This window comes from Sphaerodactylus townsendi, linkage group LG06, assembly GCF_021028975.2.
Source record: "Sphaerodactylus townsendi isolate TG3544 linkage group LG06, MPM_Stown_v2.3, whole genome shotgun sequence".
In the NCBI taxonomy this organism is placed as follows: domain Eukaryota; kingdom Metazoa; phylum Chordata; class Lepidosauria; order Squamata; family Sphaerodactylidae; genus Sphaerodactylus; species Sphaerodactylus townsendi.
The window spans coordinates 8079802-8101462 of NC_059430.1; the positions used below are offsets into that span (position 1 = coordinate 8079802).

The following is a 21661-nucleotide window of genomic DNA, read 5'->3' on the forward strand; positions in this document are numbered from 1 at the left end:
AATTGTACGGCTACAGATTGTGGAAAATCAGGGCAAAATAGAAAGGCATCTATAGTGGGGGGATGGCCACTTTCAGGCACTCTAATTCCTCTAGATCTCAGGCACCTATACTTCCAGATAGCCTGATCACAATTCCCATCAGTTTCTTTCAGCATGGCCACCATTGGCCATGCTGAAAGGGGCTGATGGGAATTGTAGTCCAGGACATCTTGAGCTGGGGCAAAGCCTCGCCACTACAGTTTCTAGATCATAGGTGTCAAACTCTCATGCCTCCTCCAGGAGGTTCTGGACCACAGTTCCCATCAGCTCCCTGTAGCCATCATCAGGAATGATGGGAACTGTAGTCCATAACATCTGGAGGGCCGTGAGTTTGACACCTGTGCTCTAGATCTTCCAGCTAGGGTTACCTTTTGCCACACTGTGGTGACTTGGGTTGGACTGAGCTTTCTCTCCTGCTTTCCCACCCAATTCAAATACCTAAAATCCATTCAACCAGGGGTGTGGATGAACAACATTCTTTCAGCCACACCTGTCTTCTGCCTGATATCTGGGGGGTTCTCGCTCAGATGCCATTTCTCCCTGCTGCTTGCAGTGCCAACCAGGAGTTGGAAATAGCAGACAGAGATCCAAGGCGCGATCTCCTTGCACTAGCTCTCGATGAGCCTTGGAGTTGCTTCCCCACAGTTCATTGGGGACACTGTAGATGCTCATGACTTCCCAACGTAATGGTCATAAGCAGCATGAAGGCTGGATGGAGAAACTCTGCTGTGCTGGACCTCTTGGCCACAACTGACCCACCTCTGCTTCAGAAATTAAAAAATAAGCTCACGTCAATACCTTTGCCCCTCCTTTGCAATTTTCCCCTTCACAATGCGTCTGGTTCCATCTTGAGCTCCCCCCCAAAGGGCCCCCCACCCCAGACCCTGCAACAAACAGTGCAAAGAAAGTTTTCACAAAAAAGAGACTCAGATCCTAATGCTACCCCCCCAGATGCCCGCCCCTTCGCCATTATCAACACAGAATGGCTACCCAAGGGGACACGTAGAACTCTCATTGGCTATAATCACGTGAAGAAACCTCCTGGCTTCAGTGGAGTAGGAGGCCCTTTCACTGGAGGGACCGCATCATGGAAATCACACGGGTGGTGATCTTCTTTGTCCCAGGGTGGCCTCGTTTGATCACTGCTCGCAGATGATCTCTTTCAGGCGCTGCAGCCGCATGCCTGCCTGGCTTGGTCGCCCACGCCTGCCTGGGCAAGGCGTGTGCAGCAAGCTCAAAGCTGCAGATGTACCTTCCGGCCTGCACTTCACCCCTTGGTCGCACTCACTCAGGTTCAAGTCATTCGTCCCGGCTGTGTTGTACAGCATCTCGTAGAATTGCCTGGGCAAGAAAGCAAAACACCCATCTTCATTCAGGTCTGCATATGCACAATCATTTTTTTTTAAGAACACAAGAAGAACACTGCTGGATCGGACCCAACACGGTGCCCCCCAGCACCTTTTCTGGTGCCTGCCAAGTGTCTTTTCGGAAGTGGGTGAGGTCAGGTAGGACTGTGGCCCAACTAGGTTTCTGATTTACAATTGAAGGTTTGATCAGCTGGGTAGACTTTTAAAAATGTTTTTGAACAGCATAAAGAGCTACAGTGTCTGACTGATCATCCATCCATCCATCCATCCATCCATCCATCCATCCATCCATCCATCCATCCATCCATCCATCCATCCATCCATCCCTCCATCCATCCCTCCATCCATTCCTCCATCCATCCATTCCTCCATCCATTCCTCCCTCCCTCCATCCCTCCCTCCCTCCCTCCCTCCCTCCCTCCATTCCTCCATCCCTCCATTCCTCCATCCCTCCATCCATCCCTCCATCCATTCCTCCATCCCTCCCTCCCTCCCTCCCTCCCTCCCTCCCTCCCTCCATCCATCCATCCATCCATCCATCCATCCATCCATCCATCCATCCATCCATCCATCCATCCATCCATCCATCCATCCATCCTAGCGCCATCCATCCATTCCCATCCATCCTAGCGCCATCCATCCATTCCCATCCATCCATTGGGTTATTTGACTTCCCCTTGCTCCCCCCGCCCCCGTTTGCATGGGTTCGAAGTGGTTTATATCATAGTTCCTCTATGCAGTAGAGTAATTACAATGCCATATAACAGCCTACAACAACAACCCTAGCGCAATTAAATAATGTAAAATATAGCAAGGATGGGAAGAAACCGCTTTGCTCATATGCAATTCAGTTGACCTTACCTTCACCAGGAAAAGGGACAGCAAAGGAAAAGAGGGGTGGGGGTGGGGAAGAGAGGCAATAATTTTGTGGTCAGCTCTACCTCTTGAGGCGGCCATTTTCTGGCAGCCATTTTGTTACTGTGCCTGCCAGGCCGTGTCAAAATTTAGAATGTGCCTGCAGGGTCAAAAAGGTTGGGGATCCCTAGTCCGTGATGCTGCCTCACACAGTGGCCAACTGATTCCTCTGGAGGGCCAACGATAGGGCACAGAGGCTGAGGCCTTTCCCTGATGTTGCCTCCTGGTATTGGGATCCAAAAGTCAACTGCTTTGGAGAATGAGCACTATGGCATTATGCCCGACTGAGGCCCCACTGGGCAGGGGAATAGCTGGGTAAAATGGCACCCAAAGCTCACCCTAGGTGCTGCCCCTCCATAGCTGCCCCTCTCAACTGCAATGTGCCCCCCATGACCCTAGAAAGTGGCACCAGGGGTTCTAGCGCCCCCCCCCCACAGAGGTGGGATCCAGTAGGTTCTCACAGGCTCCCGAGAGTAGGTTACTAATTATTTGTGTGTGCCGAGAGGGGGTTACTAATGGGTGACTTTGCCACGTGATTCTTGCCTTAGTTACGCCCCTCCTCTCAGCAGTAGCGCGCAGAACTTGAAGCAGTCTAGCAGGAGGTGCACCAGCGTGCGTGGCAGCCCATGGGCGCTAAGTGCGCGCATTCCTCAAGCTTCCCGCCTAAGCGACCGGTGCAGTAGCTGCTGCCCTTGCCACATGCGCCCCCCGGGCCCCAGGAATGCCCCCCTCGCTACCTCGAATGCCCGACCACGCCCCTGTTGTGCCCCACCCAGCCCCATTGGCGCTACGCCAGTTTGAATCCCACCACCATGGGAACCTGTTCCTAACATTTTTGGATCCCACCACTGCCCCACGCCTCCCAGCTAGCTACTTGTGCCAGGAATTTCCCAGCCCTCAATTAGCAACCCCACTCTGTGCCCAATGCAATTATAATAAGCATTATTACTGATCCCGGCGGGGCTGTGAATCAGATCTGTGCAGATGCTGGAAACGGGGCGGTTGATAGAGGGGGGGGGGGATACCCTGTTCCTAGGTGGGAGGGTAGACGAGAGAATGGCTACTATGGTCCCTACGCACCAAATGAATTTCTTCTTCCCTTTTCCTTTCCCTCTCCTGAATCCAAGACTCTCAGGATTCATCAGGCACTCAGATTATTTTTTTAAACTAAAAACCAACCATTATTTTAAAAGGGGAGTGCGAGAATGAGAGAGAAGCATGCCTCTTTAATTGGCTGCAATTAAACCCTGGCCTCCTTTGGCCGGGGCCGTCGGCCCGCTGGGCCAGACGGGTGGAATTATCCCCTCCATTAAGTGCTTTGGCTCGGCCCGCGCCTCCCTCGCCTTTCCGAGAAGCATTCATAAATATTGATCAGGGGGGCTTCCTGTTTGCCTTTGCCAAAGCAATTCCGCTCGGCCCGTCCTCCTGATGTCATCAAATAATGAAATATGAACGAGGGTGCGGAATTAGCCTCGCGTCCCGCTGTCATCTCTCCCACCCCTCCTCTCCAGCCATTAAAAAACATGTTTTGTTTGCGGTTCAGGATGGACTTTCCGTAGGGCGACGCAAAACCCATTAACTCGCCAGAAGGCCCAGACTGGGAACGTCCTTCCTCCAACCGCTCACCTCTCCTCTTTGCCAGAGCTCCATTCTGGAATGGAAACATTTCATCCTGAGCCTTTCCTTGTGGTTTTAATCCCCCCCCCTCAATTTTTCTGGTCTCATATAGCTTTAGTTTACCCCCCGATCATCACATACATTGTATGCTGTTAATTTTTCTTCTTCTTCTTCTTTTGCTTTATCTCCATTTATTCTGGTCTTTTTGAGACCCTCCCCCCCTTTCCCCAAGCTTTTTCCTTCCAAGTAATGTTTCTGGTTTTTTTTCTATTGATTTTCCTTGCTCCACCCACCTTCAGCAACCTTTTCATTGACTGAGCTGTTTTTCATCATCAAACCATCTCCTTGCCTTCCCTATGCCCGACAGATGAGTGGTTTCATTTTAATTTTTCAAAAATACATCCCATATATACAGTGGTGGGATCCAAAAATTTTAGTAACAGGTTCCCATGGTGGTGGGATTCAAACTGTGGCGTAGCGCCAATGGGGCTGGGCGGGGCACGACGGGGGCGGGGGTGGGCATTTCGGGGGCGGGGCATTAATCATTTCTCTGTTACTGGAAAAAACTCTTACTGTAAAAAAAAGTTCCTCATTTCCAGCTGGTATCTTTCTGTCCATAATTTAAACTCATTATAGCAAGTCCTATTGTCTACTGCCAACAGAAACAACTACTTCTCCTCTAATTGACTGCCTGTTAAAAACTTAATACTTTCAAATACTTAATTTTGTTTCTAGAAATCAAAAGAAGAAGACTTTCCTTAAACCAGGAACTTTACCATATTTCTAAAACGGGGCTGGGCGGGGCATTCCTGGGCGGGGCTGTGGCAAGGACGCAGCCGTTGCGCCGGTCCTTGGGCGGGAAACGAATGCACGTGAGCACAGGCTGCCACGCACGCCGGTGCACCTCCTGCTAGACTGCTTCCAGTTCCGCGCGCTACTGCTGAGAGGAGGGGCGTAACTGAGGCAAAAATCATGTGGCAAAATCACCCATTAATAACCCCCTCTCGGCACACACAAATAATTAGTAGCCTACTCTCGGGAACCTGTGAGAACCTGCTGGATCCCACCTCTGCATATATATAAATATCACTATGCTATCATGATAATAAGTTTAGCAGTTTTTCTGAATTCCCAGCTTTCTCTTTTAAAAAGGTAAATCGCTAGCCCCTTGCCTTATATCTCCTTGAGCAAAGGAGCTAGAGGCCTATTTTTTTAAAAAATGAAAGCTAGGGGTTCAGAGAACCCGCTAAATATATTACAAGGGTAATACATTTACCCTCCTGGAGTTTCAGTGACTGGTGAAAACTGACCTGTTCACCTGGGTCAGGGGTCTGCAACCTGCAGCTCTCCGGATGTTCATGGACTACAATTCCCATCAGCCCCTGCCCACACAACAGCAATTTCGCCCTCTCTTCGGGCCACTTTTTCAAATTGACCAGAAGGGCTTTTTAATAATTTTTAATGCTGAAGAAAATGGACACGAAACTGTGGCGGTCCACCAAAGTAATCCTCGACCAAAAACCGCAATAAAAAATAAGAAGCGGCAAGCAAACTCCCCAGATGGAAGAAGCGTGGAAAGGACAAGGAAACAGCGGGTGCGCAAAATGCCGGATTGGCTTGGCTAGGGAAACTTCACAGGTGGAGAATCCCTGAGTCAGGGGTCCCCAAACTTTTTAAGCAGGGGGCCAGTTCACTGTCCCTCAGACTGTTGGAGGGCCGGACTAAAAAAAGCTATGAACCAATTCCTATGCACAAATGATTGTGAAATGTTTGATTTCACCTTTCAGCCTTTCTGTCATGGTCTATTTTTAGAACAGTGACCAAAGTATGCCAAGTACAGGGTGGGCTCCAAATATTGTTGGGGAGGCTGTGGAATACCTTCCCCTGTAAAAAAAAAAAAAGCAGAACTTTCCCAATGAAGCATTCCATCTAACCCAGGATCAGGTATCTTCCTGGGTTCTTTCCTCCCTAGCAGCCAGCGAGCGATTCGCCAGCCTGGCTGATGCCAATGGGAGTGAGGCGGAACAGAAAGCCTGAGAGCAACACATGGAGTAGCCGAGAGGGAAGGGCGGAGCAGGCGTTGCCACGTGTAAGGTTTCCAACTCTGGGTCAGAAAATTCATGGAGATTTGGGGGTGCCATCATGTAACTGCAATCAACAGCTGTTTGGGGCCGGTTCCTCCTCTCCCTCGAGCCCCCACTGCACATGAATGGAGCCATCGCCGCCATGCCTGGCGGGCCGGATAAATGCCTTCAGGGGGCCACATTTGGCCCCCGGGCCATAGTTTGGGGACTTCTGCCCTGAGTAAAGAAAACACTGCGAGGAAACCCCACTGCGCAGCAAACAGCCCTAGGGTAAGTAGTGCATGCAGAATTGGCTGCTGTATTTCTGCACAAGAGAGAAAATGAAGGACAAACTTTTCTGACTCTGTGACTCTGCAATGCTGTTAATGGCAAAGACGTGGCCTTGCTCTCTCCATGCGTCGGGGGCCTCTGAGGAACCCGCAAGCGCCGAAACCCCAGCGGCACGGCACGGAGATAGCCATGCACCAAGCAGAGGAAACGCCATTCCAAAGCACAGAGGCCTTGTCCACAGATCGCCCCCACCCAAAGAAATCAAAGTCTAGTCAGAGGAGGATTCAATCAGGAATCCCCCCTGACCACCTTTTGAAACATTTCTTGTTTTGTTTAGGCCGGCTGGGCCGGGGGCAGAGGTTAAAATTAGCATTTAAATAGAGAGCAGTGTTGACGGCTCACGAGGGAGTTTGTTTCATCAGAGTTGCTTTTCCACAGAGATGATTTTTTTTAAAAAAAATCTACAAACCATTTCCTTTCCTCCAAAGCAGGGAGTTCAGTGTAGGATCGCTTCTCTCCACTGAGCTTTCGCTTCTTAATCTAACTTCCTCCCAACTGTGCCAGACTCGTCTGGTTTAAGGTACTGGAAGTATATTTCGGAGATAGGAAAAGTCAACGACTCAGCTGCAGATTCACGCTTTTTTGTGGACAGTTGTGGACAAGGCCTTGGGTTTGGCATCACCAGTTAAGACAAGCCAGGTTATATCTGAACACCAACTGGCTCAGTTCCTGTGCTACTTGCCATTTGTAAGCAGGGAGCTGTTTAATCAAGTTGCTGTTCGGAGGTCCCTGTTGTAAAGGATACCTGACTGGCTTCCCCACCCCTCACCTTGTCAGACCTGAGGGCGCATTTGCCAAGTCCACGCTCTCCTTGTTGCAGAGGCTTTCTGATTGGCTTTCCCACCCCTTTCACCATCTCAGACTTGAAAGTGACGTTACAGACTCCATGATGTCCTGCTTGTAGAGGGTTCCTGACTGGCTTCCCCACCCCTCACCTTGTCAGACCTGAGGGCGCATTTGCCAAGTCCACGCTCTCCTTGTTGCAGAGGCTTCCTGATTGGCTTTCCCACCCCTTTCACCATCTCAGACTTGAAAGTGACTTTACAGACTCCATGATGTCCTGCTTGTAGAGGGTTCCTGACTGGCTTCCCCACCCCTCACCTTGTCAGACCTGAGGGCGCATTTGCCAAGTCCACGCTCTCCTTGTTGCAGAGGCTTCCTGATTGGCTTTCCCACCCCTTTCACCATCTCAGACTTGAAAGTGACTTTACAGACTCCATGATGTCCTGCTTGTAGAGGGTTCCTGACTGGCTTCCCACCCCTCACCTTGTATTTGCCAAGTCCACACTCTCCTTGTTGCAGAGGCTTTCTGATTGGCTTTCCCACCCCTTTCACCATCTCAGACTTGAAAGTGACTTTACAGACTCCATGATGTCCTGCTTGTAGAGGGTTCCTGACTGGCTTCCCACCCCTCACCTTGTCAGACCTGAGGGCGCATTTGCCAAGTCCACGCTCTCCTTGTTGCAGAGGCTTCCTGATTGGCTTTCCCACCCCTCACCATCTCAGACTTGAAAGTGACTTTACAGACTCCATGATGTCCTGCTTGTAGAGGGTTCCTGACTGGCTTCCCAATCACCACCTTTGTCAGGACCTTGAGGGAATGAGATTTGCCAAGTCCACGCTCTCCTTGTTGCAGAGGCTTCCTGATTGGCTTTCCCACCCCTTTCACCATCTCAGACTTGAAAGTGACTTTACAGACTCCATGATGTCCTGCTTTTAGAGGGTTCCTGACTGGCTTCCCCACCCCTCACCTTGTCAGACCTGAGGGCACATTTGCCAAGTCCACGCTCTCCTTGCTGCAGAGGCTTCCTGATTGGCCTTCCCACCCCTCACCATCTCAGACTTGAAAGTGACTTTACAGACTCCATGATGTCCTGCTTGTAGAGGGTTCCTGCCTGGCTTTCCCTTCCCTCATCTGGTCAGGCTTACGAATATGTTTGCCCAGTTCCCGCTCTGCTGATTGTAGATGATCCCTGACTGGCTTTCCCATTCCTTTCACTGTCAGACTCGAGGGTGGATTTGACAAGTTTTCACTGCCCCTGTTGTAGAGGCTTCCTACTGGCTCCCCCCATTCTCACAGTGCCTAGTACTGCACCTGACAGTGTCTAGCCTGAGAAAGCCAGGCAGCTGAGCAGTCAGCCGCAACAGACCCTGTGACCACTCCAGGGGGAATCCTCCGAGTTAGAACACTATCACATCACAAAGCGGGGTCCCCTACTGCCCCCGCACACCCAGGCTAATTGGCCAACGATTTATGTCAAGATAGCACCCAACAAGTCACGCGGCATCGCAGCTTAATTAAGGGAGTTTCAAAGGATAAGCCCATTCAAACCAACTCGATATCATTTCCCCGCCCGCGTCAGAGACGGAGGTCCCCTAGCCCTCCTACGCAGCGTCGTGACGAAGCCGGGAAAAGAATTTCCTCACCCTCCCAGCGGAACTTTACAGAGCATTAAAGAAACACCCTCCGCACTTATCTAAATCTTTAATTAGTTCTATAATATACTGATGATATCAGGCCTAATTAAATTTATGCAGATAAAGGGCAATGAAATTCTAACCAAGTGAGCTGGAAAGTACACATTAAACAGTAAATTTAACGGTTCGGGCCGATAAGTGCAATTTCCTATACAAAAACCAAATTCAATTTAGTGTGTTGTGTTCAAATTGATTTTGCATGTGCAAATTATTTGGGAGAGAGGGAGGAAGAAAGAGAGAGAGGCGGAGCGGGAAGGAGGGAGACGGATCTGGTTCATATATCAGCAAAACTGCTAATCCAGCCTACTTAAGCATCGCTTATTAATGCCCGCCGCTGCACGCTGGCCCAACAGATTTGCATTTTTACTGTGTCGAGTACAAAAATTATCTGACCGGGATGCCAGTTTGTAAAGAATATTAAGCAGCTTCCCTCTCTGTAAACGATGGCGGAGGGGGAAATGAAATGCCACCCCGAAGAAGAGGAAGGTGGGAGTCAGCACTTCGGTGGAACAAGCAACGCTGAGAGTCAGCACAAAATCTAACGCAATTTCAGCTGCCCGCCGGGAAGAACAAACGCGGGGGAAAAAGTTTGCCTGGCGTCAGGCGAACGGCTGCGGAGCGGTGCCCCAAAGCGAGAGAAGAAGAAAAAGAGTTTGGATTCATATCCCCCCTTTCTCTCCTGTAGGAGACTCAAAGGGGCTTACAATCTCCTCGCCCTTTCCCCCTCACAACAAACACCCTGTGAGGTGGGTGGGGCTGAGAGAGCTCTGAGAAACTGCGACTAGCCCAAGGTCACCCAGCTGGCGTGTGTGGGAGTGCCCAGGCTAATCTGAATTCCCCAGATAAGCCTCCACAGCTCAAGCGGCAGAGCTGGGAATCACATCCGGTTCCTCCAGATCAGAGTGCACCTGCTCTTAGCCACTGCTCTTAGCCACTACGCCACTGCTGCTCGGATAAAAGACCTCTAAGGTTGTCACGAGTCTTCATTTTCGTGGGACTTGGAACCAAGCGCCCGGCCGGGCGCCCTGGCCTTCTCAAGAGCCTCGTGAAGCATTTCATCATCATTCACATGAACACATGGAGCTGTCTTTGAGAGACAGCGTGGTATAATGGTTAGGAGAAGGTGGACTCTAATCCCGAGAACCGGGTTTGATCCCCCACTCCTCCACCTGCGTCGTGGACTCTTTTACCTGGTGAACCGGATTTGTTTCCCCACTTCTACGTTCCTGCTGGGTGAGCTAGAACTCTCTCAGCCCCACCTACCTCACAAGGTGTCTGTTGTGGGGAGAGGAAGGGAAAGGAGCTTGTAAGCCACCTGGAGTCTCCTTACAGGAGAGAAAGGCAGGCTATAAATCCAAACTCTTCTACTCTTCCATTTGGCCCCTTCCGCACATGCAGAATAATGCTCTTTCAATTCACTTCCAATGCACTTTGCAGCTGGATTTTACTCTGCAGAATTGCAAAATCCACTTACGAACAATTGTGAAAGTGGATTGAAAGTGCATTATTCTGCACGTGCGGAAGGGACGTTTCTTATGCTCAATCAGACAAGTCTCCCACAAGTCTCCTCAGATTGGCAGAGGCCCTCCAGGGCCACAGGCAGAAATCTTTCCCATCGCCTAACATGTGTAAAATGTTGTTACGTTGCAGCTGATATGGCAAACCCCCTCCCCTCTTTTCTAGGCAAGAGGATAACAGAGGTGGATTGCCATTACCAGCCTCTGCATAGCAACCTTAGTATTCCTCGGTGGTTTCCCATCCAAGTATTAACCAGTACTGACATCTATATATCTAATTCCTACATGTGCCCATTACCCGTGAATAGCTAAATCCACAGATAAGGGGACACGCTTTCCCCAACAGGTTTTTCTGCGGTCTCGGGAGACCCCCAAGTCTGCAGAAAAATCCATTTTTTAAAAATGGGGGTTTAAATAGAAGAAGAAGAGTTTGGATTAATATCCCCCCTTTCTCTCCTGCAGGAGACTCAAAGGGGCTTACAATCTCCTCGCCCTTCCCCCCTCACAACAAACACCCTGTGAGGTAGGTGGGGCTGAGAGAGCTTCGAGAAGCTGTGACCAGCCCAAGGTCACCCAGCTGGCGTGTGTGGGAGTGTACAGGCTAATCTGAATTCCCCAGATAAGCCTCCACAACTCAAGCGGCAGAGCTGGGAATCAAACCCGGTTCCTCCTGATTAGATACACGAGCTCTTAACCTCCTACCCACCCTGCCACCCAATAAGGAAGTGTTCTGTGCATAACCACATAGAACACACCTCAGGAATAAGCATTTGGACTTCTACTGCCAGAACTAAGTATAATCTCCATTATGCCCCCCATTACACCTGACGTCACATCCCTGACTACCAGTTCCCATGGGGGGATGGCACCCCCTGAAGTCCCATGGTCCAGAGATGGAGGGTCTTTTTGTTCCCTGTACTTCAGCTCTCTCTCTCTCTCTCTCTCTCTCTCTGTGTGTGTGTGTGTGTGTGACAGAGAGAGGGCCCACCTCCTGCAGTAGCCATTTTGTGACCTTCTGTGGCGGCCATTTTCTAGTTGCACCCCCACCCTGAGTCAGAATTCCAGAGGTGCTCACAAGTTGGGGGACCCCTGATCCAGAAGAAGAAATGCAAAATGAGATGTCAACGCAATCCCTGTTGTGCCCCTACACTCTAAAACACCCCTGCAGAGACAAAGGACTTGTTAATGTGTTTGTCCCAAGCGTTGCTGCCAAGTGTTTTATTAACCCAGTACTTCTTCCTCTGACAAATCTCTCTGACTCTCTAACCTTATTTACATTGTAATTGTTATAGAAACTGTAATTCATCAGTTTCCTCCCACCTTAAGGTAAGCCCAAGCTTGGCTCCTCAAGCTAATGCCTCAACCAATAGATTAACAACGCAAATCATTAAGGTTGATGTCTGTCTCTTGTCTTTCCTCAGAAAGGCAGGAATCCTCATTGTCCTGGGAAATTAAGGGCCACTCTGCACAACGCTCGGGGTCCCCTTTTCCCTATAAGAAGCACAGTAGCCATTGTTCAGTATCTCTGAACACCTCTCTCTGTGTTCATATTGTCCCACAATGTGTTGCGCTCTACCAGAGCTAAGTGTGGGCTAAGCTCTGTTCATTGGATCATTTCACTTCAAGATCAGGTAACTATAACCCTTTCTCCCCAATTTCCTCCATCTATTCCAAACCTATCCACTGAACACTGCTTATATCCTAGGCCTTTGGGTTCCGCTGCTTTGATTATTGTGTGATTGTGTACCCCCACTATCCTTAAACTTGTTGATTTTTATTCACTCTCCTGTAGAAGTTCTTGTCAAAGCTGATCTCTCTGAACACAGGCAACAAAGATCCTGAGCTTGCCCTGACCTTTTGCTAAAGCCAAGAGTCTGCTCTTGCTAATTCCCCACTCTAATAGGGAGAGACTCCCACCATTTTGGATGGCAATACCAAGGGTTCCATTTGCCCAGCATGCTGTTTCTAGCAGTGGTCGGCCAAATGGCTACTACCATGTTTCCCCGAATATAAGACAGTGTCTTATATTAAGTTTTGCTCCCCAAGATGCACTATGTCTTATTTTCAAGGGATGTCTTATTTTTCTGGTGTTCTGTTCGACAGGCATGCTTCCAAACAAAAACTTTGCTATGTCTTACTTTCGGGGGATGCTTTATATTTAGCACTTCAGCAAAACCTCTACTACGTCTTATTCTCAGGGGATGTCTTATTTTCAGGGAAACGTAGGAGAGCATGAAGGCATCCGACTATTTCTGTTCTTTCTTCAGGAGACCTTATACAGTCATGAAGCAACCTCTGAAGTGAACAAAAGGTGGAAATGTTTGCACGTGGACTAGGAAGGGGGAAGAAATGGGGAGGTGAGAAATGGAGAGGCGCAATCCACGCCCACTCGTAACCCAGCATAAAGGTGCTCAGGTCCGAGTGAGACTATTTCACTGGCTAATCCAGTTCTTAGCAAACAAGACGGGAGGATGAACGCATGAAAGGAGAGAGTCAGTTAACTGGATTGTGGGCTTTGTTTGACAAACACGGCCTTTCCCGCAACATACGATAACTCAGAGTAATTAGATTTAAGCTAATTTAGTCACAGTTCATCTGTCAGGTGAAGAGATATATATCAGGATCTGTCTTCCCTGCTCTGTGGAGCAATGTTTATGCATGACACACTCTGTATTGTTTTAATTTCCCTTCCACCTCTATCCTACCCCGAACTAAAAACTACGGATCGAGGTTCTAAAGCTCTGCTAGTGGCTGCCATGTGTTCTTGGCTGTGCAGAACCGGTTGACGGCAGATTGAACCGGCTCGTCGGAGAGAGCGGGGAGAGGAGACAGCCTGCGTCGAGCAGAGCGTGTGTCGAAATCCCACATCTGATGTGCGAAGTTCAGGGGCTCCCATCAGGCAGGCCACAGATGCCTCTCTGAACTGTTCGCAGACAGGCTCCATCTGCCAGATATGCTAATTTGAGGACAAAAAAAATCAATAGTACGCCTCCTTGACTCCATTCTCCCTGATTTTCTGACACAATGTTTCAAAGGTAGAGCAAAAATAAGGAAGCATCTCCACCCTCCTTCCGTGTGGCCTTCGGGATATGGGATACGGGGGCTGGACAGCGTGGTTTGTTTGAACCTAAGGACGAGCTTTGGACATTTTTCTAGTCTCGTAAGAAAGAAGGTGGGGGAGGGGGAACACGATGGAAAATGCCAAACTTCAAGTGCTGTCAATGTGGGAACTGACAGTGTTAAGAAGTGGGCAGTCGGCCGCTGAGTGGAGGGTGGAGGGTATCTGCCAGCCACAGAATCACAGGGGAAATGTAGCAGCTGGTTTCTTGGGTGCCAAGTTCAGCTTCCATACCTTACACCTCCAACCCCCAACAGGATATGGACAAGCTGGAACGGGCCCAGAGGAGGGCAACCAAAATGGTCAAAGGCCTGGAATCCATGCCCTACGACAGTGGTGACGAACCTTTGGCACTCCAGATGTTATGGACTACAATTCCCATCAGCCCCTGCCAGCATGGCCAATTTGGTTCTGCTGCTTTGGGTTCTGCTGCAACTGAAGATGAGCGATGACCCTGTTGCTGATGGGAATTGTAGTCCATAACATCTGGAGTGCCAAAGGTTCGCCACCACGGCCCTACGAGGAGAGACTGAGGGAGCTGGGGATGTTTAGTTGGGTGAAGAGAAGGTTAACAGGTGATATGATAGCCTTGTTTAGATATTTGAAGGGATGTCATGTTGGTGAGGGAGCAAACTTTGTTTCTGCTGCTCCAGAGACTAGGACCAGGGAGTTATGGGCCCAAGGTGAAGGAAAAGAGATCTTCCACCTAAACATCAGGAAAAACCTGGACAGTAAAGGCTGTTCAACAGTGGAATCGTACCACCTCGGAGTGTGGTGGAGTCTCCTTCTGTGGGGGTTTTGGGAGAGAAGCTGGATGGGCATTTGTCAGGAGTGCTTTGAGGGTGTGTTCCTGCATGGCAGGGGGTTGGACTTGATGGTCCTTGGGGGCTCTTCCAACTCTAGGATTCTATTATTCTAACCCAGAATATCATCAAAGTACAATTATGTTAGAATTGCACAGCTCTGCAGAGACAAGGTTGAGAGCTGGACGTTATTTGCATTATGTTCAACAACAGCCCACAATATTGATATTTTTGACTCATTGAACATTGGTGATACTGACTCTTTTCGCAATTCTATTGGAACGCAATATGAATGTTACAGGTCTCTTGCCTTATGTACAATGTTTATGAGATCTTGTACAATGTTTATGAGAATTTGTTACTAAGTACTGTCCCATTACGCTTCTTAGGTTGACTAAGTGCCCTCATTGTATGTTTTGTTATTAGCCTTTATATTAGCCTTTATAACCCTTTGGGGATTGGGCGGTATATAAGTTTGAAAAATAAATAAATAAATAAAATATATTTATTTTATTTTATTTATTTATTAATTTGGCTTTTATACCGCCCGATCCCCGAAGGACTCTGGGCGGTGAACAGCAAGGATTCAGAGACAACAGGAGCAAAACACATATACAATATAAAGACATAAGCTCCATCTCATGTCAGCACTAAAATAACCTAAAACCAGCGGAAACAAATTAATACATAAAAGCATAAAAGCAGGCATCCAACCTCAGATTTAAAACCTACCCCCAGAAAAAAGGGGGGGGGGACGGTAGGCCCCTCAATATGAGGGGACCCTGATGTAACAGCCCTGAAAACCAGAGGGCAATAAGGAGCAGTAGGGGGCACCATATCAGCGGCCAGACACTCCAAAGGCCCGGTGGAACAACACAGTCTTACAGGCCCTGCGGAACTCACCCAGGTCCCGCAGGGCCCGGACAGTTGGAGGAAGGGTGTTCCACCAGGCCGGGGCCAGTGCTGTAAAAGTCCTGGCCCGCGTGGAGGCCAGCCGCATCATAGAGGGGCCAGTTGCATATTACTTGTAATACAATCACAATATATCTTTATGAATGGCGTATGACTTATCTATTGACTTTATACTCGAATTAATTGCATATACCAATTAGTTCATTGCCTTGTGTCACTATATATACAGTCCATGCTTCTTAGGTTTGGCTGACCTCAGATTTTCTAGTGTTGGTTTGACTGTATATATTTGCTGATCTGTTTTATATCTGTAGGGTTGTCTGCAAGCGCATGAAAACACTAATGCAGAACTGCGCTGGATAATTCTCCTAGTGGGAAAGTCATATCGGGCAGGGGAACTCACAACGGGCCACGACAGCAACTAGAGGGGACGGAGCTGACAGAAAAGGCCTTTGGGAAATGCATCTAAGAAGGATATGAGGCCTACCAGATAGCTGAAGGGCTCTGCCACAGCCATCAGCAAGAGAACACTCAGCTGAGAAACAGCCCCACAAACGCTTTCAGAAGGACTGAGCGTCATTTGCCGGAGGCCCGGCTCCTGGAAATGGCCAGAGGCAGCCGAGGGAGCCAAGGAGGCAGGGGTTGTGCAATGCACCGGGCATGTGCCCCTGCGAGGGTGTGGTGAGGGCGTTTCGGGGTGTGGGTGTGGCAGGGGCACATTTCTCCCTCGCTCTGCCCCTGCAAGAGAGGTGGGGGATGAATGGCTGAGGGTAGCACTCTGCCACCCCAGAGATAAATCCACGTGGGCACATGGGCAGATCTCCTGTGAAGGGAGAATTTCAGGAAGCACGTTTAACATTCTCTTAGTCTCACTAGTGTAGGGGTCAAGACCGGAGTCTCTAATTGGGAGAACCAGGTTCAATTCCCCACTCCTCCACATAAATGGCAGACTCTTACTCTTAGGAGCAGCAGTGGCGTAGGAGGTTAAGAGCTTGTGTATCTAATCTGGAGGAACCGAGTTTGATTCCCCGCTCACTGCATACAGAGCTGTGGGGGGGCTTATCAGAACCAGATTATCTATGCGGCTCCCACACACGCCAGCTGGGTGACCTTGGGCTAGTCACAGCTTCTCAGAGCTCTCTCAGCCCCACCCACCTCACAGGGTGTTTGTTGTGAGGGGGGAAGGGCAAGGAGATTGTCAGCCCCTTTGAGTCTCCTGCAGGAGAGAAAGGGTGGATATAAATCCAAACTCCTCCTCCTCCTCCTCCTCCTCTTCTTCTCCTCCTCCTCCTCCTCTTCCTCCTCCTCCTCCTCCTCCTCCTCCTCCTCCTCCTCCTCTTCTTCTTCTTCTTCTTCTTCTCCGGTGAATTAAATTTCTTTCCCCGCTCCTCCACATGAGGCCTGCTGGGTGACAAGTCGCAGTTCTCTCCGAACTCTCTCAGCCCCACCTACGTCACAAGGGGTCTGTTGTGGGGAGAGGAAGGGAAAAGAGCTTGTAAGCTGCTTTGAGACTCCTTACAGGAGAGAAAAGCAGGGTATAAATCCAAACCCCTCTTCTTCTCCCTCCTAGGCGGCCATTAACGGCACGGGAGTCATGTTCCGAAAACCTCCTCCAGCAGCTCCGCTTTCTCGCCTGCGTCTGTCACAAGGGAGGGAAGTCCTGAGCTTTGATCGCCCGGCACAGAAAGATGGCTGTCAAAAGGCACCGCAAAGCAGAGAGTTTGGGCTTAATCCGCCGCGGTTGGGATCTTTTTTTTCCTTTGGTTAATGTGTTGCAAGCGCTAATTAGAGCTAATTAAAACTGTGCCAAGATCAGAGCCCGGCGGAAACCGCAGGGAAGGCAACAAACAAGACGGGGAAGGAATGAAAAGGGAAAGGGAGCGTTTTGGGGAGCCGACTTCCTAACTGAGCGGCTAAAATGCCTATTGCAGTTCAAAAGCAAAGCAAAACCCAAGCAGGGGCTGACTGTGCAAGAAACTCGGGCCCGATTTCAAATGTATCCCCTCCTGCAATCGTTCCTGTTTGGGGTCTTTACCTGCAACGAGAATTGCCAACTTCCGGGGTGGGGGTGGTAGATATCTCCTGGAATTGCAACTGATCTCCAGATGACTGAGGCCGGTTCCTCGGGACAAAATGGCAGCTTTGGTGGCTACGATGCGCATCGTTATATCCTCCCGAGGTCCCCGCCTTCCCCAGACTCCGCCCTCCCTTGGACCCACCTCCAAAATCTCCAGGGATTTTGCAAGCTGGAATGGCCACTGCTATCGGCAACAGAGCTATACATACCCTGTCTCAGAAAAAGATGTTCCCATGGTCAGCTGAGATGCTGCGGTCGAGAAAGTTGTACGCTTCCGCATTAGAATGTAGTCTAGTGTGACCAGACATCCCGCTTTTGGCGGGACAGTCCCGCTTTTAACCAATTTGTCCTGCATCCCATGGGGTTTGTTAAATGTCCCGATTTTTGGAAGGCTGCCGCACTGCCTTCTGGGGCGCTCCCGGTTCCCGTCGGGGAGCGCCCCAAAAGGCAGTGCGTTCCTGCGGCCGCATGTGCGCGCATCCCACTTTAAAAAGGTGAAAATCTGGTCACCTTAATGTAGTCCCAAATGAATATGCGAATTATCATTCGTTTTTATGCACTGCCTTTGTCAAAACCATTATTTTGTGCCTTGTGTTGTGCAATTTAAACTGAATGACAAACAGGCAGCACACTCTACAACAAAGAAGGTCCGGCATGTTGAGTTCTGTGGTGGAGGAATATACAACAGTGCTAACATCTTTTCCCGAGACAGACTACAGAACTCGACCGGGTCTGTCATGTTCCGTGGACCCTCCTAATAAACAAACTCCGTGGATACGAAATCAAAGTATTGATTGGAGTTCAAACAGGTTACATTTCACAAGATCTTTGCCAAAACCCAACTGTCTCATTAGTTCCCACGCTGCAACCCCTCCTCCTGCTCCGTTGCTATGTAGCACCTCTCTTTAGTTTCCCACTACTAGTTCTCCAGCCTGCTTTTTTCCAAGACCGGGCGCACTCCTGCCCTGGAAACGGCGTTCCACTTAGGTCCATGCATTCCTACATGGCAAAGCTCAAACTCAAACTACAAGCAGGAACGGTCAGGAGGCCACAACTTCCAGACAGGGCAAGACCAAGGTGTTAAGGGTCTTGACAAATTCTTGCTTTGCATCTTGTTTTCATAGCAACACAGAGCTGAAAGGGACCTCTGGGGTCATCTAGACCAACTCCCTGCACAATGCAGGAAATTCACAACTACTCCCCTGTATTGCTTAATAAACCCTGTTCAAAGGAGAGCCATAATGCTCGCCAGGTTTAATGTTATGCCTTCTGCCTTGTTACATGGCAGATTTAATAAGCAAGAAAAGGCTAAAAGATTGTGCCCATGTAACGATGGCTCAGTTGAATCTCTGGCCCACCAATTACTTCACTGTCTCAGATTCAAGGAAATCAGATCCAAGTATGTGAATCTCACTCCTTTACATTTACCCGATCTCCCCGATTTAATTAGATTACACTACTTGTTGGACAACCCTGATCCTTCTCTCTGTATGATAGTGGCAGACTTTCTCCTGGAAATTACTAAATGCCAGTAAATTTCCTCCGTCCTAACATGTATATCCTGTATTGTATATGCTTTTTAATCTGTTTTTATTATTGTTGTACTGCTGTCTATGCCAATAATGGCTTGCTTCAAAAACAACAACTACTACTACTACTCCCCCCCCCCCCACACACACACACACACTGTCCCAGTGATCCCTGCTTTATGCCCAGAGAAAGGCAAGGAACTTCTAGGATCCCTGGCCAATCTGGCCTGGAGGCAGATTCCTTCTTGAGTCTAGAAGGTATTGGGATAAGTGCTCCTGGTAGTTGGAGATTATCCCTTATCGTAGTTAGCAGAGCAGCACGGGTGGCTAGAACACAGCAGAAGCCTTACCTCGTGCGCGTGCGTGATGGATCCAAATGTGCGCCAAGCTTACACAAAAGAAAGTCGGAGTCAGTTGTAGTTTCTAATCTAATAAACAGAGTATTTATTAGTGAACTCCATTCTGGATAGAAAGGTATGTAGATAGAGTCACTATGCTATCCTAATCTAGCCGGATGGGGATGGATGCAAGGAGCATCCATCCTCTCTCTAGGCATGGTAGGAAGAAGAATGGAGAAGGGGTCGAGGAAGAAGCCGGAAGGAAGTCCCTGAGAGTATCAGTCTAACATCAAAGGGATAGAAACAGCCTGATAGAGTAAAGGTGTCAAATCCCTAGGTCCCTATCTAGCCACTAGCTCTCTAGTAAAACCCCCTCTGTAGGTTGAGGCAGGAAACAGCGTAAAGTCCTTCACTTCCAACAGAAGGGCCATCGGCACTTCTATTTTGGATATAAGGATGCCCTAACAAGAGTGTTGGGAGTCTTCACTGGTAATTCGTATGGCGGGTGAGGAAGAAGAAGAGGAGGAGGAGGAGAAAGAGGAGTTTGGGATTTATACCCCACCTTTCTCTTCTGTAAGGAGACTCAAGGTGGTTTACAAACGCCTTTCCCTTTCTTAGTTAAGCTAAGATTTCCTACTCCTGGGTCACTGACAGCTAAGATTTCCTACTCTGGGGTCAATCTCTGCAGCTGCCATTCTCCAGGGTGAATTAGATCTCCAATTTCCCACATGGGAAATCTTTGTGTGCACGTCTGTATCTCTGGGGATCTTATGTTCTTATCAGCGTATGAATAAGTACTGACAAAACAGTGTGCCCTAAAAACCAATAACAAGCATACATATCATTATCATCTAGGTCAGTGGTTCCCAAACTTATTTGGCCTACCGCCCCCTTTCCAGAAAAAAATATTACTTAGCGCCCCCTGGAAATTAATTTTTTTTAAATTTTAATAGCAATTAAACAGAAAGATATATGTATTCATGTTTCTACCTTTTTCGTAAAATATAGTAAAGAAAGGCGTAAATTGGAAACATTGAACTTTGAAATTATGAAACTATTTATGAACTCAGAATAGAAAGGTAATACAAAAAAAGTTTAAAATATTCGAAATCATCTCAATGAGAAGGATGAACCTGGTGTGCTGCTACCAATTTAGTAATCCTCGGCTCTATTTGCGTCAGCAGTAATCTTAAATCACCGCGATTGACTATTTGGAATCGGTTTCTTTTGTTGTTGTTAATAAATTGGTTACCGCACTGAGTCCACGTTCCACTAAATATGACGAAGGAAATGCAATTAAGAACGTTGTTCAAAGAAAAATTAAGCGTTATGAGCGGAATACATAAGTCAATTTTTCTAAATCTTCTCTTCTTTCTTTTATGCTTTCACCGCCCCCTAACAGTTATTCATCACCCCCCAAATGCACCTGTGGCCATCACCGCCCCCCTGGATCGCTGCAGCACCCACCAGGGGGCGGTAGTGCCCACTTTGGGAATCACTGATCTAGGTGACCTCTTCTGAAGAACCACCAAAAGCAGATCACGAGAGTAATGTGTGAAGCGGAACGGCAACCGGGACGCCTTGCCTTTCTTCTGTGCGAGCAACAAATCCGGCCAGAAGCAACCGACGGCCCATTCAGCGCACAAAATGTATAGGGCCGCCATCAGTTGGAAGCGAATTGGCACCACAAAACACAAACGCACACAAATGAAGTAAATAAATGCACATTTAAAAAAACTTCAGCAGGGATCTGAGTTGTGCCAGTGTTGAACAGGGAGGCAGTTCCTGAATTGACATTCGGCAGGACTTTGGCCTGCTGCTTGGCTTAACAAGAATAATTCCACGCTTCCGCGCTCCACCTCCTAGAGCAGTGGTGGCGAACCTATGGCACGGGTGCCAGAGGTGGCACTCAGAGCCCTCTCCGTGGGCACGCACAAACAGAGTCCCCCCCCCGACACATCTAGGCTGGTGTGGGCCGCTGAGCTCGATTATTAGCATTAAACCTAAGACCTAGTTTTGGGGAAACAGTGTAGGTAACCTTGTTAAGCGCTGTTAAACCCCACTGATTTTCATGCAAAGAACTAAAGCACGATCCTTTACCTGGAAGTGAGCTCGGTTGCTGGCAATGGGGCTTGCTTCTGAGTAAACCCTCCTAGGGTCGTGATTGGAGGAGTTGCACGGTCGCTTCAAAGCAAAGCCAACTACCACCAAGCTTTCTCCCGAGTAGCGCGCGCCTCGGAGCCCACCGTTTTTTTCTAAACTAAAACCTCAGTATTCAGGTTAAATTGCCGTGTTGGCATTTTGAGATTAATAAGTGGGTTTTGGGTTGCAATTTGGGCACTCGGTCTTGAAAAGGTTCGCCATCACTGTCCTAGAGCCCCCCTCCTAGGGAAAGCAGGCAAAATACAAACAAGATTTTTAAAAAATCAGAAACGGCACATCCTGAAAGTTCTGAGTATTTGGATTTTTCTTGCAGACTGGTGTGCCCTTGTCCCACTGCCAGGAATCACCAGTAGATGGCAGCATCATCTCGCTTA

The 21661-nt window shown here is 48.8% G+C and overlaps 1 protein-coding gene across 1 annotated transcript in view; it reads right to left on the reverse strand.

Moving 5' to 3' along the window:
* Nucleotides 1–329: 329 nt before the first annotated feature.
* The window catches only part of LOC125435287 (exocyst complex component 4-like), a 101027-nt gene continuing 79695 nt past the window's right edge, over nucleotides 330–21661 (reverse strand). The window contains exon 10 of the mRNA XM_048501475.1: nucleotides 330–1380. Coding sequence (XP_048357432.1) covers nucleotides 1179–1380 — 202 coding nt within the window. The 3' untranslated portion in view covers nucleotides 330–1178. The remainder of the gene's footprint in view (nucleotides 1381–21661) is intronic.